Source organism: Lampetra planeri, chromosome 36, assembly GCF_965212315.1.
Source record: "Lampetra planeri chromosome 36, kcLamPlan1.2.h2, whole genome shotgun sequence".
Classification (NCBI taxonomy): Eukaryota; Metazoa; Chordata; class Hyperoartia; order Petromyzontiformes; family Petromyzontidae; genus Lampetra; species Lampetra planeri.
In genome coordinates, this window is record NC_136142.1 from 9,602,440 (window position 1) to 9,619,429 (window position 16,990).

The 16,990-nt window shown below is 51.8% G+C and overlaps 1 protein-coding gene across 1 annotated transcript; it reads right to left on the minus strand.

Moving 5' to 3' along the window:
• Nucleotides 1-40: 40 nt before the first annotated feature.
• LOC144730788 (actin-like protein 6A) lies at nt 41-15,595 on the minus strand. The gene is made up of 14 exons (XM_078611536.1): nt 15,239-15,595; nt 14,444-14,520; nt 12,276-12,471; nt 11,053-11,153; nt 10,086-10,183; nt 8,653-8,747; nt 7,746-7,852; nt 7,121-7,210; nt 6,018-6,079; nt 5,710-5,824; nt 4,882-4,962; nt 4,015-4,110; nt 3,233-3,319; nt 41-2,413 (listed from the first exon to the last, which is right to left on the minus strand). The coding sequence occupies exons 1-14, from the start codon at nt 15,261-15,263 to the stop codon at nt 2,333-2,335; spliced, it is 1,311 nt and encodes a 436-aa protein (XP_078467662.1). The 5' UTR covers nt 15,264-15,595; the 3' UTR covers nt 41-2,332.
• Between the last annotated feature and the right edge of the window lie 1,395 nt (nt 15,596-16,990).

A 16,990-nucleotide genomic window follows, 5' to 3' on the forward strand; every position in this document is an offset into this window, starting at 1 on the left:
CAGGCAAGGCAACTTTCCATGTAGTTTTGAAAACACACAATTTCTAAGGATGGGTTTTATTTCGAACATTACAAAACTTTGCAAACCGGGTGGTATTTATTTTTCACCTTAGAACTATATTCTTACAAAAACCAACAACAAAATAAAGACGGCCAGGATGTTTCACGTGCAACTTCGGTCCGGTTAACATTACACCAGCCCTGCCCCCTCACTTTGAAATCAGGAGGCGGACGTCCAATTTACCTGCAACCCTCCTACCAATCACAGCATCCTGAACTGACTACTCCTTAGCACAATGCTATACCAGTGGAGAAACCACGGTTGTGTTTATGGCTGTGTATCTATGGGTGTCATTATCCGTATGGGTGTCTGTAACTGCATGGGTGTGCCCGTGTGTGGGGAGCTGCCGTGTAGCCACACGGCAGATTCTACACGAGTGGTGAAGCTATCAATTGTGCGGGTGGAGGGGCCCAGGTGCTGAGCTATGAAACTGGGACAGGCCGGGGGGGGGCATTATACTCATTGCCCCCAGGGCTGATGCCAACGACGATACGCCAATTCCATAGCGAGACATGAAGACTTACCAGAGACAGAGGAAGGCACAGAGACAGAGAGAAGGAAAGGACCGAGCAAGCGTTGTGGCTATTGAGTGTGCAGGCGGTGCAACTGCGCCAGGGCTCACAGGCTGGAGGGGCCGAGGCATTTGCCTACAAATATGGGGGTTCAAAAGTTGGACAGGAGGGGCCCCAGTTGACGTCTTGCACCAGGGTCCAAGTCGGCCAAGCTACGTCACCGTTCCACTTCCCAGGATTCTTCACGAAAGTTTTTTTCCCAAGCGGATTAAAGCAGGGCGAGAGGAGAGGAGACGCACGCGCCCGTTACAGGGGACACCGCCCACAGCTGCGTAAACAACAACAAAAAACGTCGAAGCCCTTTGGGTTGCGCGCAGCGGCACGCGGATCTAGGCACTTGGGGAGAGCTACGCTAAAGGGAAGGAGGGCTGAGCGTCGACCTAGAGTCAAAACGAAACACCCGACGGTTACAATTGATGAGCGGGACGGGGCGGGGGGTGGTGAAGGTAAAGGTGCGGCCCTGCAATTGCTCGCTCACTCACGTCACGGCCTCCACCAGAGGGAGCTCTGAAGAGCCCCCTTCCCCACCTCTAGAGGGTATTTGGCCTACTCTTTCACACGCTGGCCAGGCATCTTGGATAAAAGTGGCACAGTGCTGGGTGGACGAAGGCGTAGGAGTGGGGGTGGGGGGGGATTTGAGAAACTTGGACCGACGTTTCAACGCCGCGCTCCGTGAGATTGACGGCAAACAAATAATAATACAAAAGCTGAAGAAACAGAAACGCTGCCAAGGTGGCCACATTGCCCGCAGAGCTTCAATGGCCGTGATCCCCGCAGTTACGGCCGGCTCCGCGCTGACCTTAGCCACCGCGATAAACCCCCATTTTAGCTACGGGACATCTGTGAAAAAAATAACTTCATAAGCTCATCGGATTCCTACGATCCAAATAAAGGTTTCGATTCTAACCGATTTGAACGTCTATGTAGAAGAGGCACGTGGCCGTGAAGGCCACGGAGCCTTTTGCCGCGACCTGCCCAGTTTGGGTGAAGAGTCAAATGTCGAGGGATGAAAACGAAACGGAGTAAAACTTACAGGGTAAAAGCGCTCACGCTGCGACATCCGAGTCAAGTTTAGGACAAGGCTCCACTTCTTAAGAGAGAGTGGAGTCGCTGAGAGGGGGTGGATTCGCACCTTCAATTAGCATGGTGGGGCTACGTACGGTGGGAAAGAAGTTAAACACACATACAGGGACTCCTCGACTTATGAATGAGTCAGGTTCCAGAGGTTTGTTCGGAAGAGGATTTGTTCGTAAGTACAACTTTACGCCTGTCGATTCCAAAAATGTTGTACGGCACGTACACTAAACACAGGAAATGGCTTTAAAAGTTATATAATCTCCTGTAGATGCCACTGGTTCTTCATATTCTGCAAACGTAGATGCCACCACCGCCATCTATTGTGCGGCGATTGAACTTACGAATCTCGGTCCGAACAGGCAAATGGACATACGGACAGCTTTGTTCGTATCTCTGACAGTTCGTAAGTCGAGTGTTCGTAAGTAGAGGAGTCACTGTACAGAGTACATGGTGGGGGTGGGTGGAGCCACCATTAAAGTGTGCGGTCACAGGGTGGAGAGGGTGGAGAGGGTGGAGCAACTGGGTGGAGCAGGTGGAGCCGCCACGCGTGGGAGGGGTCGCCGAGGGTGGGAGGAGTCGCTGAGTGGAGGTCGGTGGGTTCCCCCGTGGGTCGAAAATGCACATCAGGGGCACTTCCTGTCGACGCATTGCTTCCCGCCCTCCTCGTACTCCTGCTTGGAGATCCACATCTGCTGGAACGTGCCCTGCACATGCAAAAACAAAGATCCCCCCAAGTATAGTCTTAAAACTGTTGGGGCAAGTGCTGTTAGCGCGTAGCACCTATGAAGGCCGGCACGGCACGCTAAGGGGGTGGGTTGCCAGCACCATGTTGTCTCCCGAGTGGCGATGTTTAAACACCGCACCAGGTACTCATTTGAGGCTGAGTCGACCTAGGGAAGGCCCAGAACCGGTTCAGATAATTGTCACTGGTGTTGGCCATGAGCGAGAATCGAACTCTGGCAGCCGGGTTCAGAGCACTACACTACCGCTCCCATGCGCATGCGCACATATACACGTACAGACGCACATGTAGATATATACACTAAAAAACAAGCAAACAAGCATATACAGTAAACTAAACTATAAACTAAACAGTTTTTATTTTACCACTTAAGACCCACTGAGATATATAGCTCTTTTTCAGAAGTGACCTGGCCACAAATGATATCTCAACGAAGCGGCTTATTATGTGGAAATGTATATCAGCCAAATATTTTAAATGCATGCTGACTAAATGTGGAGGGAAAACCAGAGGAACCGAGCAAAAATCCACGTGACCATGGAAAGGACATGCAAACTCCAAATATACAGCAGGCGTCAGTCAGGGTAGGGATCAAACTCACGACCTCCTGTATACCAGGCAAGGTAGTTAACATCTCGTAGCCACCGTGGTGATGAAGTGTGAGAGCGAACGTGCGAGTGCGAATGTTTGTGAGCAGGACTGAATGTGTTTGCGAGTGTGTGTGATTGTGAGCCTGTGAGCGAGCGAGTGATTGAATGATGAGCGAGCGAGCGTTACACACCAGCGATGCGAGGATGGAGCCGCCAATCCAGGAGCTGAATCTTCGCTCGGCGGAGCTGGTGTTAGAGATCAACTTCAGCCTCATGCTCTGTGGTCCAAATCCACAGACATACACAGAGACACACATAGATATAGACAACAACCAGCATTCACCACTAAGTGGCGGTGACTTCACCACGGCGCTTGTGCCATGCTCGGTGTCGAAAGCTCACTGGCAGGAAGTCCAGGTACAGTTACAGACACACACAGAGACAAAGATCCCCGTATTGCATTGACAGACGATTGGGGCAAGCGCTGCTACCGTGCATCTATGAAGGCCGGCACGGCACACGAGGGGGTGGGTGGCCAGCACCACGCCTGGCCACCTTTGTCTCCCTAGTGACGCTGTTTACACACTGCACCAGGTACTCATTTGAGGCTCAGTCGACCTAGGTGAGGCCCAGGACATGTTCGGATAATCGGCATTGGTGAGCGGGAATCAAACTTGGGTTGCCGAGTTCAGTAGTGCAGCGTGCTAACTGTTACACTACAGCTCTCCACACACACAGACAGTTACAGACACACACATGCAGATGCACATTCACACACAGCCACAAACGCAATGTACATACGGGCAGCCAGAAATAATCAAAATCCCACAATTCATCACACAGGTCATTGGGGGGGTCGTGATACTACTGATGCTACTGGCCCTTGCTAGTTGCTGTGGCGGTCACTTCCTTGTACGTAAGCGATGCTGCCGATGGTTAACGGTGGCTGCGTCACTGGAGTATGTCGACTCACCGGCGGAGTTTTCTGTGAGAGCTCGCGGTTGATGCGGTCGGTGAAGCTCGGCAGGAGAGTGTTGCCCCCAGCGAGCATCACGCTGCCGTAGAGACCCTGCGCTCGCCGCAAATACCGCCACCACGCCCGTGTGAAGTGTGGCGTCTGTGGTGTGGTATGCGTAGGGTGTGATGTGCCTGGTGTGACGTTCGTAGTGCGGTATGGAAAGGATGTGGGAGTGTGGGTAGCCTTGAGTCTCAAGCTATTGTGGATCATCCAGGGGGTAAGGAAGGGTGGGGGCCGACACCCCCACTGCAGATAAACATCCGTAGAGGGACGCAGGCAAGGCCAGTGAGTCCTATGCATTATTTGACCTCCTCCCTCAGGTGTTGGATCAAGTAGCCCCATCTGTGAGCTCCTCTGGCAGGTGAGGCTGCATTGGTTAGGTCACGTAGAGCGCTTGACCAGCCACTGCATGCGGAAGAAGCTTCCGTTTGGTCAAATAAAGGGGGCTAAATAGGCACGGCACTGGCTGGAGAAGAGAAGGACTGATGTGATAAGGGAAGATGTGGAGCCGAGTGAACTTGCCGATGACTGGTACCAGCAGTGTCAAGATCGGCCTCTATGGAGGAGGCACGTGAAGGATGCTACTGGGCAGCTGGAGGCAGTCGCCCTCCCAACAATGACGGAGGGTGGAAGAGCGACGGCTCACAACAACGAGCAGAGTACCAGGCGGCTAAAACACAGCGAGTTGGCACATCCAGCTTCTGTTTGGCTGGATAAAGAGGCGGCTAAGTGGTTGTGCGACACGCCGAGAGACAAGGCTTGCGATGCGTTGCATGGTGCGCCGTGTACGACAAAGGACCGCAGCGGCCTGCAGGCACTCACGGGCCGGATGTCGATGTCGCACATGCCCACGCTGGTGGTCACCACGTGGCTCACGCCCAGCATCGTGTTGCCGGTGAGACCCTGCCGCACCAAAGACAGAACCACCAACATCGTCGTCATCGTCACCGACACCACCCCCTCCTCCCGCACACGGCAACACGCGTCGCCAGGTGCAAACGCCACGATCACAACCACCGAGGGTTGGGAGCGGAGTGGTCAGTGGGATCAGCGGGAGAAGCGCAAGCAGGCGAAATAGTGAGAGTCGTGCGGTGTGCGTGGCGTGAGTGGAGAGCCTGGTGTGGTGTGTGTGGTGCGTGTGTGGTGAGTGCGGTGTGATGTGTGTGGTGCACGTGGTCAATGCAATGTGGTGAGTGTGGTGTGGTGTGTGCGTGGTGCGAGTGGTGAGTGCGGTAGTGTGTGCGTGGTGCGAGTGGTGAATGCAGTGTGGTGAGTGCGGTGTGGTTTGTGTGGTGCGAGTGGTGAGTGCAGTACATGTGGCGAGTGTGGTGAGTGTGGCGATTGTGCCAAGTGTGGTACGGTGTGATGTGGGTGGTACGAGTAGTGCAAGTGGCGAGTGTGGTTCCACGTGTGGTGCGAGTGGTGAGTATGACGAAATAGCGAGTGTGATGCGGAGTGATGCGTGTGGTGCGTGCGGTGCGCACAGCACGTGCGGTGTGGTGAGTGCGCCATGTGTGGTGAGAGTGGCGAGGGCAGTGCGTGCAGCGTGATACGTCATGAGAGTGGGCGAGTGTGGTGAGCGCAAGTGGTGAGACTCACTCGTGTGCCGAGAGCGGCACGTGCGTGAGCGAGTGGGGAGCGAACCCTTACCCGCACGTGCGAGGGGTCGAACAGCCCCTCGGGAATCTTGAACCTCTCTGGCCCAAAGTCGCAGTTGTATCCGTTCGGGAACTCGTAGTGAACCGTGGGCATCTGAGCGGCCACCCTGCACACAGCACACAGCACACACAGACGCGTACGCACGTACAGATACACGCCGGTGAGGGGTTTCGTACAGGCGGAAAGACAGGAGGAGAGAAAAGGGAACAGCAGAACTGGGACAGGGGGAAAGGAGTGAGAGAGAGAGCAAGGGGGGGGGGGTGAGCTGTACGTTATGTACGTGCACATGTGGTACGAACTGGTCATCGTAGGAGGAGTCGGAGACCTGAAGCACAGACGCCTGGAAGTCCTGGATCACCTCCTGCCACACGCACATAGCACAAGACAAAGATCCCCGTATAGCTTCAACAGACTTTTTGGGGTAAGTGCTGTTAGCGAGTAGCACCTATGAAGGCCGGCACGGCACACGAGGGGGTGGGTGGCCAGCACCACGCCCAGCCGCCTTTGTCTCCCTAGTGGCGATGTTTACACACCGCACCGGGTACTCATTTGGGACCAGTTCAGATAATCATTACTAGTGTTGGTGGCCATGGGCGGGAATCGAACTTGTGATTCCCAGTCCTTCGTCGCACACGCCGCTCCATACCACGTATCACTCGTCTTCTCTCGACCATGTCGCAAACCCACTCAGCCCCCTCTCTATCCAGCCGAACACCGCACACAGAAACACACAAAGGACAGGCAACACGCATCGCGCGCACACGGCACACAGCATACACGCATGGTACACTGAACACAACGTTGCGGACAGTTATAAGAATGACAAACGTGCCCATGAGAGACGTAGCGATGAAATCAGCTCGTGGTGCAGCCGCTGGGTGGGTGATTGCATCGCGTGGCCACGAGAGATGGGGGGGGGGGGGGGGCTTTGGGCGCCACGGTGGCTAGGAGATGTTAACGACCTCGCCTGGTATACAGGAGGTCGTGGGCTCGATCCCGACCCTGACGCCTGCTGCTGTATATTTCGAGTTTTCATGCTTCTCTCCCCGTGGTCGCGTGAAAATGTATCCGGGTCCTCCAGTGTTTTTCCCTCCACATTTAGAATCAACATCACGCCTTTAGAGTATTTGGCTGCTATAAATTTCCACACAGTAAGCCACTTCGTTGAGCTATCATTAGTGGCCAGGTCGCTTCTGAAAAAAAAAGCTATGCAGCTTAGTGCGGGTTACCTGGTAAAATAGTTTATAGTTCATGAACAATTTGTAGTTTCTTTCAGTCGTGGAACGATCATGGCTCAAGTTGGTAATGGTGATGATAACGGTGTCACGACAACGGCCGCGCTGTTTGGATAATTTCAACGATGACGACGATTTATTAGGTTACTGCACGGCCGCTCTCTCACGTTGCACATGTGGTTGTGCCAGGAGCGCGTCACTTGCGGCAGCTTCTCCTTCTTCTTCCAGCTGGGCTGGGAGCCCTCTCGCACCGCGTCCTGCCGCACGTGCGGTCAACACAACACCAAGCAGGGAAAAACATCAGGGACGCGCGCACGCAAGGATGCTGCGACGTTTTCCAACAAGCGTGATTTTTTTTCCCCCGGGAGCATTTAATTCAGTGCTAAAAACGATGAATTAGCGATCGTTTAAAGCCGCGCAACGAGATGACAATCATGTAGAGCTAGGACGCAGAGACCTGCGTGTTGCGCAGTGACCCACGCGTTAAAATGTATACCCATAGACTTACATAGACAACCAAGACTAATATAGACCAATAGACTAACATAGAATGCATAGATTAACTTAGCTACAGGTAGCACCCACAGACTTAACATTGAACCCATAGACGAACGTCGAACCCATAGACTTAACGTCGAACCCATAGACTTAACATTGAACCCATAGACTTAACATTGAACCCATAGACATAACAATGAACCCATAGACATAACAATGAACCCATAGACATAACAATGAACCCATAGACTTAACATTGAACCCATAGACATAACAATGAACCCATAGACAGACCTTGGAGGCGATCATGTAGGGAGGGACAATTTCTATGTTCATCTCCTGGAACATCTCGCGGCACTGCATGGTGATGAAGTCACCAGCTAGGGGCGACTTCACAATGCCTGGGCACAGCAGGGACAGAGACCACGCAGAGCAGCGCCACACACACACATGGCACCGTGAACACAGCAGGGTCAGCGTGTCGACATGTATCTATCATGTACAGGGATCGCCATGACGTATGTGCGTGTGATTATTAGTTTTTATGAGGAGGCTCATGAAGGACGCTGCTACTGGGCAGTTGGAGGCAGTCGCCTTCCCACAACAACGGAGGGCAGAGGAGCAACGCCCACAACAATGAGCAGAGCGCCAGGTGGCTAAAATACAGCAAGTTGTCACAGTAGGGGGCACAGCTGCTACATCTGCGAGTCATCTCAGTCAGTCAACCCATGGCACATGGGTCTGTCCCATGACCTCCTGTCGGCGAGCCTTCAACACTTCACGTGGCCTGAAAGTGCACCTGGCCTGGCACAGATCCAGTGGTGACGTCACCACCACTTCGTGGTGAATGGCGGGTGTTTTTGTTGTACGAGTGTAGGTGCTCACTAACTGCACTTGCCCTAACAGTATGTTTAGGCTATATGGGGGTTCTTTGTATGTCTTTTGTACGAGTGCGTGACTGTGTGGGTGGCGAATATTTTAACTGGTCCAGGGACCTCCCTCTACGTCAACACAGCCTTAAATGAAGTACCTGGTGCGGCACGTAAACATCAACACGAGGGAGACAAAGGCGGCAGGGCGTGGTTGCTGCCCACCCGCCAAGTGCAGTGCCGGCCTACGTAGGCGCATGCTAACGGCGCTCGCACGGTCTGTCGAAGGCTACATGGGGGAGCTTTGTCTTTGTGCGTGCGTAGACACGGACCCTGCTGCAGCACGTAGCCATCGTGCACGGGGATCGCCGTGGTGTGCGTCGCTCCGCTGTCGAGCACCAGCGCCGTGGAGCGCCCGTTGGCGAAGCTGTGGCCACGAGCGAGTCAAGGAGGTTGGAGCCTTGTCCAGTGATCAGCTGACCCGACCCACCGGTCAAGTCACGGGAGTGTCTGACAAACCCCACCAACTCAACAAACTGACCGACCCGACGATCAAGCAACGGTACCGTCTGACAACCTGACTTACTCAGAGACTGACAAACCAGCTGGTTAGTCGACAAACTGTTACGGTTAATAACCAGGGCAGCCAGCCGGAGGAGAACCGTGAACCTCTGCAAACAAGTGACGAACGCGCAATCGCCGTCCTGCATCACAGTCCCAAATCACAGTACAGCAGCTGCTCAGTTTGACCCATGTGACCGCGATCGAGTCTGCAAGTAAACCGAGTCCTTTAAAAATAACACGTTCTGAATCGTCACTCCCATCCTACAGAGCTAACATTTTCATGTTTCTACAGCCTGGTTCACGTGCGTTTTGCATGTGTAGAGGTGTAATTGTGTATGGGCACGGATGGCTAACAAACACAAGGGGCGTGGTTAGGGCCGTACACAGAGGAGATGCTCACACCGACGTCCGCACCTGCATCCCCCACGGGCCCCTCCCGGGGGTCGAGTACTATAAAAGGTGGTGAGCCGGAGGGCTCGAGGTCGAGTATCAGCTTAAACCAGCGAAGAGCGAAGACCAGCTAGAATAGGCCCCGGAGCTCCCCTGGCTCGCTGTCCTTGTCAGGGCCGACCAGGGCAAGCCGGTGGCGTGGCCCCGAGAGCCCAGACTGAAGTTCTTATAAGAGCCGGTCTGGAGACTCAGGGTGCCGGGATCCCAGCTTGACCAGGGCTGGGATAGGTAGCCTCCCCTAGCTCCGTAGTGGAGGACTCGGGCTTAGGTTAGTGGGGTTAGATGTTGCGTCTCCCTGTTAGACGAGTGAAGGGGACGATACCCCTCTAAGTGCTGTGTGTACCCGTTACTGTACACAAGTTGGTGTTAATAAATAAGTGTGCCTCCGACCCCGTCGTCAAAGCCTCCTGAATACTTACTACACATGATCCACGTTTCTGTTTGGGTCAGATCCCCCCACCCCCCCCTCCACCATCATGCTGGATAATCCTGTTCCCGGTGCAGTAAACACCAACAACGGGGAGGGAAAACGTAGTCAGGTGTGAAGCTGGCCACAACACCACGTCCTCATGCGCTAATGCTGGCCTGAAGATTTTCTACAGCGCAATTCGGAAAAGCCCTCAAATAGATGCTAACAGCACTTTCCCCCTGCAAGCTTTATGGCTGTATGGGCAATATTTTGTGTGTGTGCACAGATCTGCGCATACTGCAATCTGTGAGCGCTATCGGGCGTTGGCATGTGCGAGGATACGCGGTGAGCACCGCCGACTTGCACAGGAAGAAGGCGGGGATGTTGTAGTGCTCAAACATGAGCTCCGTCAGCCTCTCCCGCTTTCCCCGCGCGTTCCACTGAGCCACACGACACACACACATGTAAGTACAGATGCACACACATGCACATGAATGCAGGCGGCGGTGGCCAAAGCCGTTCTTAGGGTACGGCGAATCGGGGCGACTGCCCCAGGCCCCGCGCTTTGGGGGGCCCGGCGCTTCAACGTTACGGTAGTGTCAGACGTAATACTTTAGTCTGAAGGCGTCGGGGGGGCCCCGCACCCCACTATGGGCAGGCCTGGTGGTGGCTATGCACGCGGCCTGTAATCCAGCACTGAGGAGGAAGCGAGGGTTGGTGGCTCACACGAATGTTGCACAACTTGCTTTCCTCGTGGGCACCGAGAAGGAGCCATACCCTGGCTTGCCAGGAGAAGGCGATACAGAAAAGTGTGGATCAGTATCATCTATCCCTCTTCTGTATGAGAGAGAGTGCTAACCATACATGTGGTTTCCTCCCATATGTATGGCTAAAAACAGCTCAATAAATAGAAAACTGCAGAGCTTGGACAATCGCTAGCACCAGTTCACCGCCTGGCTGTCTTCCACCACCTGGCTGTCCGTCGTTCCTCAGCGATTGTGAGAGATGCAATTTGCGTGAACGACGCTGCTACTTAACATTAAACGTGAATGCACACGCACACACGCACACAAAGTGCACACACACACGCGGCAAACGACCACTGAGAAATGACAACTGTGGGAATGCTGCCTCACGATTGCAGCCATCGTGCTAGGCACACGACATCGGTGGATTGACAAAGGTTGTCTACCGTGTACGAGGAACAGAAATCCCGAGGGGATGTAGGTGGGATCCACCATGGTGGAATGTAGGTGGGGTCCACCACAGTGGCCGAGGGTTGCAAGGGGTGTGAAAAAAGGTTATTTACCGGAGCTTCGGACATGAGCACTGGGTGTAGGTCAGGTTCCGACTTGATGTTTCGTTTGTACGTGTGATCCAGAATGGCTTGGAAGCAATCCCAGTCTTCGACTGTGGACCCGCACACATACACGCGAGCACATGGCGTCACCCACACGCACAGACGAGCACAAGGCAGGGTTAAGTATCTGATCAAATCAGCAAAAATGTGCCCCATCTCCACAGTTAAGCAGGTTCTGAAAACTCGACAGCGCTCGCATGGGGATTTGTTTTACGTGACCGGGATCCACTGTGAGGTTACAGAGGGAGGCCCTCATCCAGCAGTGGATGAACAAAAGGATAACACATGCATCAGTATACGTACTGTATATGGGCCTTGTTTAGCAAGCGTCGACAAAAAAACTGCGCTCGTGAATGTGTAGCAGATGAGCGTTCGTGTTTTTTTTTTATTTAGCGAGGTCATAAGAAATCCAGAATGTAGGTGATGTCAACAGAATTGAGCAGCAAGTGGAGAGAGTTTTGACCTGCAAAATGCTATGTATGTATGTATGTTTAACTTCTTTCGCACCTGTACGTAGCCAACCGTGCTAATCGGAGGTGCGGGAAATGGCACCCACTCCAGGGCAGTGGGACCCTGGGTAATCTGTTGATCACTTAAGGCAGATGAGCCTCAAGCAGGTCAATGTAATTCGCAAACACTGGGAAGGCGTGGCTTCAACCTGGTGAATTGTTCCGGCCATCAACAATCACACGATAAAGAGGGAGAAAACGCTGGCGAGGAGTGGCGGCATCAACAGCTTTGGCCATGATGACAACTTCATCTTGATGGCGGTGACACTCAAAGGAGTCTGTGAGCGACACTGCATGTGTGTGTTCATGTGCTAGCGTTCACGTGGGGAGCGGTAGTGTAGCGGTTGGCACGCTGTGCTACGAACCCAGCGACCCACGTTCAATACCCGCTCATGGCCAACACCAGTGATGATTATCTGGACCAGTTCTGGGCCTCCCCTAGGTCGACTCGGCCTCAAATGATGACAAAGCGAGGTGTGTAAACATCGCCACTGGTGAGATAAAGGCGGCTGGGCGTGGCGCTGGCCACCCACCCACTCGTGTTCCGTGCCGGCCTTCATAGGTGCTGCTCGCTAACAGCACTCGCCCCTACAGTCTGTTGAGGCTATAAAGGTGGGGGGGATCTTTTGTCTCCGTATTCAAGCGCTCGCACAGCCCACTCACTCATTCCGTTCTTGAGCGGTGACGTGACCTCCATGCCCTCGCGCGCCACGTGCAGCGCGTTCACCCCGATGTGGTAGGACCTGCGGGCGCCAACGTGGCCGCTCTCCATGCCAACGCGCTCCAGCCCGTCCACGTCCATGGGCGTCGTGCCGTCCTCCCGCTCCAGCATCATCCCGAGGGCGGTCGGGAAGTCGGCCTGCCCCGCGCACGGCAGCGGTGTTCAGAGTCAAAAACTCAACACATTCGTCAAACGCACCGTGGCCTTAAAATAAATATATACATATATAATCTGTTCTGCTACAACGCATGTTTTCATAACGTGAATTGGATTAGGGAACACTTATTTTTAAACGCGGATGCGAATGCGATTGATTGAACAGAACTACATACTCTTAGGTTTTTCGGTAAAGTCACGTAGGTAAAAAATAAATAATAATAAATAATAGAATAATAGAAATAAAATAATAAATCACGACGTTTCGGAGGCAACACAAGTCTCCGTCATCAGGTGGGACTGTCACAGCTAAATTTACTGAGACAGATTTACTGAGACAGATTATGAATCCTGGCAGTCACGAAAACTTCAAATCTAGAATGAACAGAACTACGTGGCACGAGTAGGAATAAGCGGCTGCACGGCTGCCTCAGCGTAGCGTTGCACAAGGCGGGATGCTGCTGGATGCTTCTAGATGCTACCCACGCGCCTCTGTGTTTGTTCAGCCTGTGTACGCATATCACGTGTTATCGCGGACTGTGCCTTACCCTATATATATATAAAAGGGAAATTTGTGAATGTGTGTCTGTGGAAATGGGTAGCTTCCCCGACTGTACACAATGCAAAAAGCATAAAAATAGACTTTTGTATTTTGGGGGGGTGGGGGGCGCAATAATGGATATATTTTGCACGGCAAATGAGCGGTGACGTCAGATCTGTGATGTCACCCGCATGCGGAAGCATTACGTAGTGTGCCTGCTGACGTAACGCATCCCCCCCACCCCAACCCTCCGCGTAGGCTGTGTATTAATCCAAGACAAAAATCCAAGTCTCGGGCGAAGCCGGGTAGTAAAGCTAGTTATTTATAACGCGATTCTTCCATAACGCGGTGTTCTTCGGGAACGCAACTACAGTGTTATAGGAGAACGAACTGTATATCATGTGTGCGCACGTGACGAAGGGACATTACTTTCAACATTAGTGTGAGTTGCGTGCAATTCCCGTCCCAAAATACATGGGTGTGGGCAGGACATGTCGCTAGTAGGGATGACGGCCAATGGGTGAGAATAACAACGGATCGCACATAAAAGATACATCCACTATAGAGACTGGCCGATTAAATCAGCACGTGTGCTGGTATCAGATGGATTGCTGCATTGTGGGACTGCTGAGGGATGATGAAGATGGTTGGTGGAGGCATACTTTCCATTCTTTGCATAACACTTTGCATTATTTTTCTTTTACAATTTTTATTTTACCAGCTCAGGCCCACGAAGCTGTATAGCTCTTTTTCAGAAGCGACCTGGCCACAAATGATAGCTCAAAGAATTGGCCTATTGTGTGGAAATTTATAGCAGCCAAATATTCTAAACGCGTGCTGTTGATTCTAAATGTGGAAGGTAAACCGCAGGACCTGGAGAAAAATCCATGCGACCATGGGGAGAGAGAGACACGCAAACTCCAAATATACAGCAGCAGGTGTCAGGGTCGGGATGAAACCCACGACCTCCTGTACACCAGGCGAGGTAGTTAACATCTCCTAGCCACCGTGATCATGAGAGAGAGAGACACGCAAACTCCAAATAAACAGCAGCAGGCATCAATCGGGATCGAACCCATGCACGCCTGTATACCAGGCGAGGTAGTTAACATCTCCTAGTCACCGTAATGATGATGAGAGAGACACACAAACTCGAAATATACAGCATCAGGCGTCAATCGGGATCGAACCCATGCCCGCCTGTATACCAGGCAAGGTAGTTAACATCTTCTAGCCACTGTAGCTTCGTTAATGTCCATGTTCATGATCCAGGTCATCGTTACTTCCGAGCACAAACGCCCGTTGGAAATCAATCCAGAATCCACGAATAAGCGCCACGTTCCTTCCTCGCTCGCCTTGCCCGCCGCTCTGCGCGAGCGGTGTTCGTCGCACGGGGCCCCCACGCGCGCCTACCTTCGGGCAGTCCTCGCCCGCAAACCCTGTGCGCACCGAGTACGATCCCAGGTCGAACACCAGCGCCCCCACCTCATCTGTGTTCACGACGCAAAACAGAAAAAACGACAAGAGTTAATTCAATCTTGATTTGAAGCTTTCGTGACTGCAGGAATCTTTGGTTCTTTCGGTAAAGTCACGTAGGTAGAAAATAAAATAAATCACGACGTTTCGGGCGCAACACAAGGGTCCTTCATCATGTGGGAAAGCCTCAGCAGCAGACCACGCTTTCCCACCTGGTTACGGGCGCTTGTGTTGCGCCCGAAACGTCGTGATCTATTTTATACCTACGTTCGTTCACTCGTTCATTCATTCTCGGAGCAAGGGAGCCGTACTAAGCAAACTGTAGGATACTTGCGATGCAGCATGTATGCCCCGAGCCTCAAATACCTAAACTAAGGCACCCTAACGATATTTAGAGTTCAGTGTTAATGCCTGTGGCTAACCAAAGCCAGACTTGGGCACGCACTCTAGGCTGTATAAAGTACTGTATTAAAGTATGATACTCAGAGCCAGACGAAGGCATTATTACATCCTTACGGCTCAGTGCGGATGCCTGTGGCTCAAAAGAGTCGTCTTAAGGCACCCTTAGAATGTTTACAGTTAGGTATTAATGCCCAGACTCAGAGCCGAGCTCAAGGCAACATTTAAGGATATTCCGTTTGAATGCCTAAAGCTTATACACATAAATGAATGTACCTTTAATACTGCGAGTCGGTGTTAATGGGAGGGAAAACCCCCGTCTAGAATACTCACCTCCGCCGTATACTCCGCCGCTCATGATCACCGACTCGGTTCGCGCAGCTCTGCCGACCTAGGCACCTCGCGGCCGGGCAGGGATTCTATCCGAGAAGGGGTTACCCCCGCGCGCCTACTTCGGGCCTAGCGCTCGCCTTCAAGTCTCTTCAACTTAAAACGATCAACATCAAAACCAAAAATAATAACGAAATGTTTTTTTGTGTAAAAAACAAAGTACAGTTGTTAGCCTCGGCGGAAAAGGCACCGTTTTTAAATATTTAGATTTTTTAATATTCGGTAATGAACGCGGACCCGGAGACGCTGCAAACCGGCGCGTGGAACGGGGGCACAATGGAAACGGGAATCGATTCGCGTGTCACGCAATCGATTCTGCAGATTCCCGAAGTGCTCGCGGGCGAATGGTAGCGGGCATCGATCCGTTAATTTTTTTAATAAAATCTCGATTCCGGGTAATCGATTCTCCACGCCTCCTGTGGCCAGGTCAATTGCACCAACCCCATTTGTCTCTGGGTATCCGGCGAAGCTGTGGATGGGTTTACTCCGTGAGTAAGGGGCCGTCCATAAATGACGTCACGCACCTGGGGGGGGGGGGGGGTCAGACATTTGTGACGATGTGTGACGAGGGGGGGGGTTTGAGAAACGTGACGTCACATCAAAATGCGCAACTTTCAATAAATATAGACAACACGTTCTACTTAATTAAATAGACTTTTTAATAAATGTTTTCTCCTACAACATCAGAGTGCAGCGTCACATTAAATACGCACTACAATGACAATAGTTTAAAGCGATTTGAAGCATGTTTTATTTTGGTGGGGGGGGCAGAGCTTTGTGACGTCATATTTGAGGGGGGGTCTAACGTTTTGTGACGCCGTGTGACGAAGGGGGGGGGTCAAAATTCGTCCAAAATCGCGTGACGTCATTTATGGACGGCCCCTAAGATGTTCAAACACCAACTGGACATCCTTTTGCAAGGAATCAAAGCACTGCATTAACCACACCGCAGTTATTGTGTTGAACATGCAAACGAAGCTGTCAATCAGTGCCCTGACTTATTACAGACCAATTCAGGCCTCATTGATCACCCCGTCCTCTTATAAATCTCAAAGTCCCATCATAAGGGATAAACACAAACAAATAGACAAAACATGTTTGCCCGTTCTAGATTTGAAGCTTTCGTGACTGCAAGGATTCATATTCTTAGGTTTTTTTCGGTGAAGTCACGTAGGTAAAACATTAAAATGAATAAATGTAAAATATTTTATTTTACTTTTATTACTTTTAATGTTTTACCTACGTGACTTTACCGTAAAAACCTAAGAATATGTTTGCCCTTATTGGGACCTGAAAACTCAATTTTGCTGGACAAGAATACGGCTAAACATGGGTTGACAGGTATGGTATAGTGTACTGTATAGTAGTGTAGTGTATAGTGTAGTATATAGTAATGTAGTGGATAGTAGTGTAGTGTATAGTGTAGTCTATAGTAGTGTATAGTGTATACCATACCTGTCAACCCCTTATGAGTGCCCTAACTTATCACAGACCAATTCAGACCCTATTGGTCACCCCGTGCCCCTTATACATCTCAACGTTCATCCTGCAAAGTCCCATCACAAGGGATGAGAAACACAAACAAATAGACACAAAATGTTTGTATTGAAACGGCTGTACGCCGTATGGACCTGAAAGCTCAATTCCCCTGTACAAGAATACGGCTAAACCGTATGGGTTGACAGTTATGTGCAA